Source organism: Salmo trutta, chromosome 27 (assembly GCF_901001165.1).
Source record: "Salmo trutta chromosome 27, fSalTru1.1, whole genome shotgun sequence".
Taxonomy (NCBI): domain Eukaryota; kingdom Metazoa; phylum Chordata; class Actinopteri; order Salmoniformes; family Salmonidae; genus Salmo; species Salmo trutta.
The window spans coordinates 26,498,176-26,507,366 of record NC_042983.1 but is presented as its reverse complement, the minus strand read 5'-3'; the positions used below and the strand labels follow the sequence as shown (position 1 = coordinate 26,507,366).

Sequence of the window (9,191 nt, the reverse complement as noted above, 5' to 3'; positions counted from 1 at the left end):
CAACATGTCTAGAAACTTTAACACAAGCAGAAACAGAAAGGATTTAAAACCTAAAGTGGGATGCAGCCGTTTCTACTTTAAGCAGCATTAGTCCACTAACATGGCAGTTCAAAAGTGTCACGTTCTTTTGCATAATCAGCAGCATTACCATAATGCGTGGGTGGGAATAGTCATTCATCAATCAACATTGTTGGGAAAGTGACCATGTCAAAGTGTTTGAGCAGCAGTAGGCCTATAGAGGTCAGGAGTGGTGTGTGTGCGCACAGTGGGGGGTTTGGGAAGGGGGATGTGTGTGGAGAGAGAGAGGGGTTAGTGTTGTCATTAATTATTCTAAGTTGGAAGAGAATGAGAGGTGTCATGATATTATTCCTCCTCTTCCCTAAACCCACCAGGCCAGTGGCTCTCACACTCCATCTGACCACATAAAGGCCAAGGTCACCTCACCCCCACCCCCCTTCCTACCTCTAACCGTCACCCATCGCCCCACATTCCCCCCCACCACTCCCCCCTTTGTCCACCTGTTGTCGTGGAGACTAATGCCACAGAGACCACCTTTTTGTTGTGTGCAAGGGTTTTTGTTGAGGTCAGAATGGAAGCTAAAATAACAGAATCCCACACTACACCGACCAAGTCATGACACCATGGTGGCTGTTCCACCTTTCTCCCTACCTGTACTCACCTGCAACATGCACCCACACAGGGAGAATCTGCCAGACACATTCTATCCCTCTTTAACAAGTAGAGCAGGTTATTTCAACACTAAGTATCACACTCAAATATGTACAAATAGAAAAATAACTGTAGCCATATCATGATTGAATAGCACATTTAGTAATTGATAGGAAATGACAATAGTAGATTCACAATGGTTTCAAATAAGACCAATGGGATCACGCTACACTCATACTCCATCGGTCGTAATGCTAGTGACATAGCAAGTGTCCATGAAAACCAAAGTCTTGTCCTGTGGCTTCTCTCTGCAATGTCTTGCAGCAAGACTTTGGTTTGCCAACAGTCCCAAATGATTGCACACAAAAAAGGATTTAACTCTTTGTTGCAATTGTCCCTCCACTCTGGCCCACCCTACTCCACCCCCCCATCCTCGCCAACCCCCCCATCCTCTCCACCCCCCCATCCTCTCCAACCCCCCATCCTCTCCTCTGACCCCGGCCATGTGGATAAAAGACCCATCAGAAGTATCGCTGGCCACATTTACAAGTGAAAGAAAGCCAATAATGGAGCGGTTAGAGAAAGAATAAGGACACAGAGGGGCACTCCCAGATGTGGAGGGGGAGGAGAGGGGTTGGGGTGGCCCATTGTTGCCCAAGGAATGGGGGAGTGAGGGAGGTGGTGCAGTGCCTTTTTAAACCCAATTTGTGACGGAGAAGCAGAGGGAAGAGATGGCCATACAGAGGGTCTGGCTGGAGGCCGGGGCCCAGCTGTCCTAGAGGAGCGTGTGAATGCAGGCCCCAACAGGCCCAGAGGTCAGGCCAGGAGTGTTGGAGGGGGACGGGGGGCCAGGGATGGCGATACAGAAAACCCTATCCTTTACTTCAGCTTGGGTGAAGAGGCCACTCAGAACAGTGACCCTTTAGGCCCCTAATCTTCTTCACTGACAGGGAGTGGGGAGTGAGGGGTGGAAGGGGTAATGAAGTCATCACAGTAGGGCTGGATGGAGAGAAGTGGCATATGTGAGGAAGTCTGAAAGGTCTTATGACAAGGGTCTCCAAATGTTGTGAGTACACAAGTTGTTGGTCTTAGTGGAGAGGAGTTGTGCTCGACAAGACAAACTATAGGTAAGTCTAGTGGCAGTGCTTATATTTCTTCTCTGGCATCTCTCATTCACAGCCATGAACGCACACACATATACAAACACCAACAGAACCTCTGACACCTGTTCATTTCCTGTGGAGAAACCATTAAGAAACAGATGCCTCACAAGTCCTCAACTGGCAGCTTCATTAAATAGTACTCGCAAAACACCAGTCTCAACGTCAACAGTGAAGAGGCGACTCCAAGGTGCTGGCCTTCTAGGCAGAGCTGCAAAGGAAAAGCCTGGCAAAAGAATACAGACACTGGATGGGCAAAAGAACACAGACACTGGACAGAGGAACTGTGTCTAGAAAGCCAGCATCCCGGAGTCGCCTCTTCACTGTTGACGTTGAGACTGGTGTTTTGCGGGTACTATTTAATGAAGCTGCCAGTTGAGGACTTCTAAGGTGTCTGTTTCTCAAACTAGTTTCTCAAACTCTTGCTCAGTTGTGTACCGGGGCATCCCACTCTTTCTATTCTGGTTAGAGCCAGTTTGCGCTGTTCTGTGAAGGGAGTAGTACAACATTGAAGTTACTCCACAATACTAACCCAATTGACAGAGTGAAAAAGGAAGACTACAGAATAAAACATGTTTCCAAAACATGCATCCTGTTTGCAGTAAATTAATGCAAAGCGTTGTTTGGGGCAAATTCAACAGATCACTGATTACCACTTCATATTTTCAAGCATGGGAGTCGCTGCATCATGTTATGGGTATGCTTGTCATTGGCAAGGACTAGTGAGTTGTTTTATGATAAAAAAATAAATGGAATAGAGCTAAGCACAAAAAAAAACCTGGTTCAGTCTGCTTTCCAACAGACAGACAAATTCACCTTCGAGCAAGTCAATAACCTAAAACACGAGGCCAAATATACACTGGAGTTGCTTACCAAGACGACATTGAATGTTCCCGAGTGACCTAGTCACAGACTTAAATTGGCTTCAAAATCTATGGCAAGACTTGAAAATGGCTCTCTAGCAAATCAACAACAACCAACTTGACAGAGCTTGAAGAATATTGTACAATCCCGGTGTGCAAAGCTCTTAGAGACGTAACCATAAAGACTAACAGCTGTAAATTGCTGACAAAGGTGATTCTTTGGTTGGTGATTCTTTGGTTCTACAAAATGTTCGATATTCTCCTTCACTTTGATATTATATTGTTTTGATATTAGATCATTTTGTGTAAAACTTTGACAAAAAAACAAACAATTAAATACATTTTAATCCTACTTTGTAACAACAAAATGTGTAAAAAGTCAAGGGGTGTGAATACTTTGAGAAAGCACTAATCTTTCAGCTAATAGTTGGTTTTGCCAGAGTCAGGGTTACTGGAATTAAAATTGATGGGTAACAACTTATAAATACATATGAGACAAAGGTTGAGACTGACAAGACAATGGACACTTTTGTTCAAATGCAGTTCTGGATATTCCAAAAAAGAAAAGGTGAGGGCATCTCCCAAAAAGGCCGCAACAAAAGTTTAATGCATAGGTGCTCTTTTATTTATGAAAAAGCCGACACGTTTCGACCACAAATCGGTCTTTGTCAACGCTTGCTTTCTGGTCTGCCTTTTCGCACTTCTGGACGTGTTTAGTTTCAGTCAGGTGCACACTGTCCACTGTAGGATTAGACAAACAGCATTTTTATCAAATACATGCTTGACACAAATATCCAGATACGGTGGACAAACCTAACTACTTCAATCTGTTGTTGGTGTAAAGCTTTCTCTGGAGGCATTTTAAGAAGGGACAACACTATATAGATTTCTATAAAACTTGATGATGAAAGTTTCAATTGCCTTAAAGCAAAACGGTAAAATAATTGATAAAGAAACCAAGGCTATTAACTTTGATAACTGATTTTGGTGGAACCTTAAACATTTTTTTATTTATTTTTTTAAACAATTACATTTCCTAATAAATATACAGACAAGCGAAAGTAATAAGATATTTTCTGCTCTGTTCTTATAGTGCAAATTATATAAACATTAGTTCAAGTATAAAGGCAACCCTTTTATTATCTCACTTCCACCAGCAAACAATGATTGACAACCTACACAGCCTGCTGTTCAGAGATTACTATGAAACAACAAACTCCCTCTGTCCAAAGCTAGTCGAAAGTAAATTACACATATTTACATTTACAGTTTGTCATCATGTATCAGTAAAATTAAAGGCATATGCATTTTTCAACAGCATAAGAAGCATATCAAAATGCATCAAACAAAAATGTAAAAAGTAAACTGACATTGATTTTCTGTATGTCCTAATTCAAAGAATGCCTAAGTACTTTAAATATTATTTAGGCTATTTCATTGTAAATTGAACTTCTAGGGCATCATCCATACAATATATATATATATTATTATTTCAAACCAACATTTCTCAATTCTTTGTTTCTCTTTTCATCAACAAATATTCCGACAAAGATTCTTAAAAACAGTGATTAAAAGAATACTCTTCAATGAAAGACTCTTGAGATGTTCTATTCTGTCTCCTTGGCTTTCAAAAGAGCCTTTACTGCCACCTAGTGGCAAGAGGAGCACACCATCTCTGCTCCTAGTCACCTGGTCATCCCACCATGACAACGATCGTTCAACTTTCAAGTAATGACAGATTGTTTCAATTTAACAAAATCTGGTAAATAAGGACATATGACACAATGCAATGCTAACATATCCACAAATTCATCTGACTGTAGATAATGGGCCTGATTGCCAAAATCCCAAACTACCCCTTAACATTACCTCTTACTTTCCCCTTAAAATATGGCCTGCCTTTTTGGTCAGCGTTATACTTCCCTGGAAGAGTCTATTCCTATTGGAGGAATAACACATTCCTGAATGAAGTCACAGATCACTGGTTCATTTTTGACAACATTTAGTGACCAGTCTCCTTTCAACCAGGGTTAGCTAGTAGCAATAATGAACATTGTGAAAACATGATGCATTCCCCTGCGACCACACTACAGTCAGAACTTCAATGATGCACTTTCTGTTTAAAGGAAAGGTTGTTGGATTGGAGGTAGAAGCTAGCTCTCGGTTCCGGACACTGCAGAACATCTATCCCACTGTTTCTGAACTGAATCCGGGCCGGAGGATACAATCACTAGAGATTCACAGTAAAAATGTGATCAATGTTAATATTTCTGCCTTTGCATCTCTGACCTTGTGTGTGCAGACCGCCTCAAATGTCTACATGCCTCTTTGAATACAATCAATCTTCTCCTGTTTGTAGTGTGGATATATAGATGATCTTCATTGAGAAACAGTTCAGTTCACTGTCTGATAAAATCCACCCTAATCAGTTTGAGGCTCTGGGCACAATTCTAACAATTAAAAAAGGCTTTCACCTTAACTCATAGGAAGAGGTTGACTTTGGCCGGCACAGATTTACAGCCCTTGCTGGAGAAGTGTTGTCCCTGCTCGGGCATGTAGACAACGGCTCCCCCTACTGCCTCCACCACATCGGTGCGCTGGCACTCACCCCGTTGGCAGAGCTCTCTGCGGGCACAGCGCTCCACATGGCGTCTGCCCAGGGGCAGGAAGGGCACAAAGCTGGTCAACAGCTTCTCCTGGATGATGCTGGAATGGAAGAATCCACCTGGGGGGAGAAAGACACGGCTGTTCAGAACTGTTAGAACGTAAAACTTTCGAACGGGTGTATTCTAAATGAATGGGGCTGTTGATTGATAAGTCAATTAGGCTCTTACTTCTGCTGTTATTGAACACTGCCTGCGAGATTGCGTCCTCCAGATCCACCAGCCTGATCTCCTCTCTCTCCTTGCCAGCCTGCCGGGTCTCCAGGGCCATTCGGTTAATCACCTCCTCCCCAATGGTGCTGCAGCCACAAAATACAGCCAGTCAGTCACACTTTCATCACAAAACAAACAAACAGACACATTGCTTAGTAGTATCCACCAGCAAATAGCAGGCAAGCTCCTGTACAGATAAAAGTCCTGATGGACGGTGCAAGTGATCCTGATGAGGTGAGACACACACAATGAATCCAGCTTATAAGCACTTCCATTTCAGAACCAAATAACAGTGGACGCTAACTCATAACCTCATAACAGGGGCTTTGTGATACAAATTATTTCTACAACCTACATGATATGCTCCTGTTAGAGCAATAACCAGACCTCTCACAGAATCACCCTCTCAGGGCACTAAATTAACACTTCTAGACTGAACTGCAGTAGTATTGTCAAATTCCCTGGACAATGGCTAGGAATACAGGAACTCTACAGGGGATCGATCTACTAAAAAGCACAATGATAGTTCAACATCCAAACCTTCAAACGTAGGATATTTACAGTAACCGTGAGATAGATATTCAGTCAACTACCACAAGGCCATCTACATCAGCCAGCCGCTACCTGATGAAGATGTAGATGGCCTTGCGGTAGTTGGTGCCGAACACGGTGTGTGAGGGCCCGAGGAAGGGCTTCAGGATGTCGATGACCCCCGGGGGCATGTTCTCCATCTCATCAAAGATGAATATGGAGCGGGCACAGGCTGTCAAATTCCCCTGCACCCAGTCCTTCAGCTCCAGCTAAGGGTCAACAGGAAGGAAAGAGAAAGAGTGGGGGTCAGAACCACTTAGCAATGCATGAAAATAACATTTCACAAGGTAATGGCTCAGACATACAAAATGCAGGAAAGGTTGTGGTTACAACATAAAGCTGTGACTTGACAAGTGCACATCAAGCTGATCATAGTGGAATAGTAGTGTCTCAAACAGTAGGCATTGCAAAGGTGTGTATGTGTGAGCACTAAGCAGTACATGATACTCTGTGGTCCAAGTTGGAAGAGATGCACTACCCTGTACTGTTGGACGCGGTCAGGCGAGGGGAAGTGTAGTGTTGGCACAAACTGATGGATGTAGGGGCTGCCCATAGCCGTGCCATACAGGTGTCTCCCCAACATGGCGCTGACCAGAGTCTTGCCCGTCCCTGACCCCCCATGGAAGGACAGGACGAGGGGTTGGTCTGGACTCTCCTTCTGAAGGAAGTTTGCCACCTCTTCTGACACCGTGTCCTGGGCCAGATGCTGTCCGTAGAGATTCTTATACAGATCCCATTCCAAACCTGGGAAGATAGATTTGCAGAGATTAAGGTGTTGGACTAACAAAATGTAGTTAGATCAAGACCAACAAACTTGCCATGATTTCAGTATGACAGCAGGGCTACAACAAAAAAATACCTTGGCATGCGCAGATATGTGAGGGAACAGTCAAGTAAAGATTATAATCCCTTTGAAAGGTTTCCTTCCCTTTTCATCTGTGAGTGTAGTCTGTTTGCAAGCTAGCTAGCTAACAAGAAACATCTAAGACAGCTGGCAAGCTAGCTTGCTCTGATCCATCTCGCGACAATAACGGGTTGCCTCTGCGCTCTCACTTTCCAAGTAATCTTTCATAGCTAGAGGATTTGTTTCCCCAATTTTGTTTAGTAGCTGGCATCAATATAGTTTCGGAACTTACCAAAAATGATACACGTAAAGTGACACAGCGCAGAAGAAACTCGTTGTTGTCGCACGATGAACCAGCGCTAACTAGCCTAACAGTCAAATATAATTAGCTTGCTAGCTAACTTTATTATAAAGAATCAAACTTGTTTAAACTATACCGAACAAAAATATAAATGCAACATGTAAAGTGTTGGTCCCATGTTTCATGAGCTGAAATTAAATATCCCAGCAATTTTCCATACGCACAAAAAGCTTATCGCAGACAGCGTGTATGGCGTCGTGCGGGAGAGCGGTTTGCTGATGTCAACGCTGTGAACAGAGGGCCCCATGGTGGCGGTGGGGGTATGGTATGGGCAGGCATAAACTGCAGACAACGAACACAATTACATTATGAGATACCGTGACGAGATCCTGAGGCCCATTGTCGTGCCATTCATCCACCACCATCATCTCATGATAATGTACAGCTCATGTCACAAGGATCTGTACACAATTCCTGGAAGCTTGAAAATGTCCCAGTTTGTCCATACTCACCAGACATGTCACCCATTGATCATATGTGGGATGCTCTGGATCGTTATGTTCCAGTTCCTGCAAATATCCAGCAACTTTGCACAGCCATTGAAAAGGAGTGGGACAACATTCCACAGGCCACAATCAACTCTATGCAAAGATGTGTTACGCTGCATAAGGCAAAATACATATCTGTATTCCAAGTCATATGAAATCCATAAATCAGGGCCTAAAGAACGCATTTCAATTGACTGACTTCCTTATATGAACTTTAACTCAGTGAAATTGTTGCATGTTGGGTTTACATTTTTGCTCAGTGTAACTAATCATTTGTAGAACCATTTAATATCAATACGTTCGTTCGCTAGCTAGCTAACTAACTCTAGCCATGGGGTCTTCTTACAAACAAACTGGAGCAGCTCACCACCTGGTTAGCTATCTACCCTTCTAGTCATAGCTTCCGTTTTCTTACCTCGTATATTTGGTTTAAAATCACAATTGCAGTCAGAGGATATGGTGCAGCTGATGCGTTTAAAAAAACATTCGACGACGGGGGAAGAATAAAGTAAAACCATTAAAACCAGCTGTATCACAGCCCTTCTGACAGCCATCTTGCTGGTTATGTGTCTGACCGCCGAGAATCTGTTGCCACGCAATCAAAATGTTCAAGTGTCACCGCTAGGGGTCGTCGTTTGTAGTTTTGTTTTCTTCTAAATTAATTTAAACAAACCACCACTATGCTTAACATGAACAGCAACTCCCACAATACATCTGAATAAACGAAGTCCGGAGCGGCGAGTACTGTCAAGGCGAGGGATTTCCGACTGTTTTGAAAGCGATCAATCGTTGATAAAATATACAATTTTACTCGGTATGGCGGCGGTTCGGCACGGATGTGCTGTGATTGGGTTAGAGATGGTAGGAGATAGTGATAGAGAAGAAAGTGAAGCAGGTATGGAGCATAGTGGTAGAAATAAAGGAGGAAGTAAGAAAGAGAGTATGGTTAGAAATGAAGCAAGAGGCAGAGAGGAGCCAGAAAAATAAGTTTGAAGAGAGCAACATAGTTTCCAACGCTAGCGGTATTTCGGAGGCAGAAAGTGCGGAGGAAGGGCAACAAAAACGCGAGGGGAGCATGGAGTTGAGGAGGAACATAAAGTGATTCTGAAGTTTAGAGAGGAAGGGGGAGTTGGGGCGATGAGTCCGATAAGGTTGACGGCTGTGATTAAAATAATTGATTGGGGAAGTTGCCAATGCTAAAGTGTTAACAGATGGGAACTTGTTGGTGTTCTGTAAGGACATGGCGCAAGAGAGCTCTCAGAGTGAAGCAAATAGGGAAGTGTAAGGTGGTGTTGAGCAGCTGGAATGATCAAGCAGTGGATTAAAGGGGTGATAACAG

General features: G+C 43.4%; 1 protein-coding gene across 3 annotated transcripts; it reads right to left on the bottom strand.

Annotated features, from left to right (window-relative positions):
• Positions 1–3,294: 3,294 nt before the first annotated feature.
• Positions 3,295–8,452, bottom strand: tor2a (torsin family 2, member A). Of its 3 annotated transcripts, none has more exons than XM_029717505.1 (6): positions 8,268–8,452; positions 6,638–6,903; positions 6,193–6,368; positions 5,527–5,654; positions 5,301–5,417; positions 3,295–4,922 (listed from the first exon to the last, which is right to left on the bottom strand). In XM_029717505.1, exons 1-6 carry the CDS (start codon positions 8,404–8,406, stop codon positions 4,846–4,848), a joined length of 903 nt encoding a protein of 300 aa, XP_029573365.1. In that variant the 5' UTR covers positions 8,407–8,452; the 3' UTR covers positions 3,295–4,845. The 3 variants fall into 3 exon arrangements, with proteins under 3 accessions (XP_029573365.1, XP_029573363.1, XP_029573364.1); XM_029717504.1 differs by having other exon boundaries at positions 4,831–4,922; positions 5,167–5,417; XM_029717503.1 differs by having other exon boundaries at positions 3,295–5,417.
• Positions 8,453–9,191: the final 739 nt, after the last annotated feature.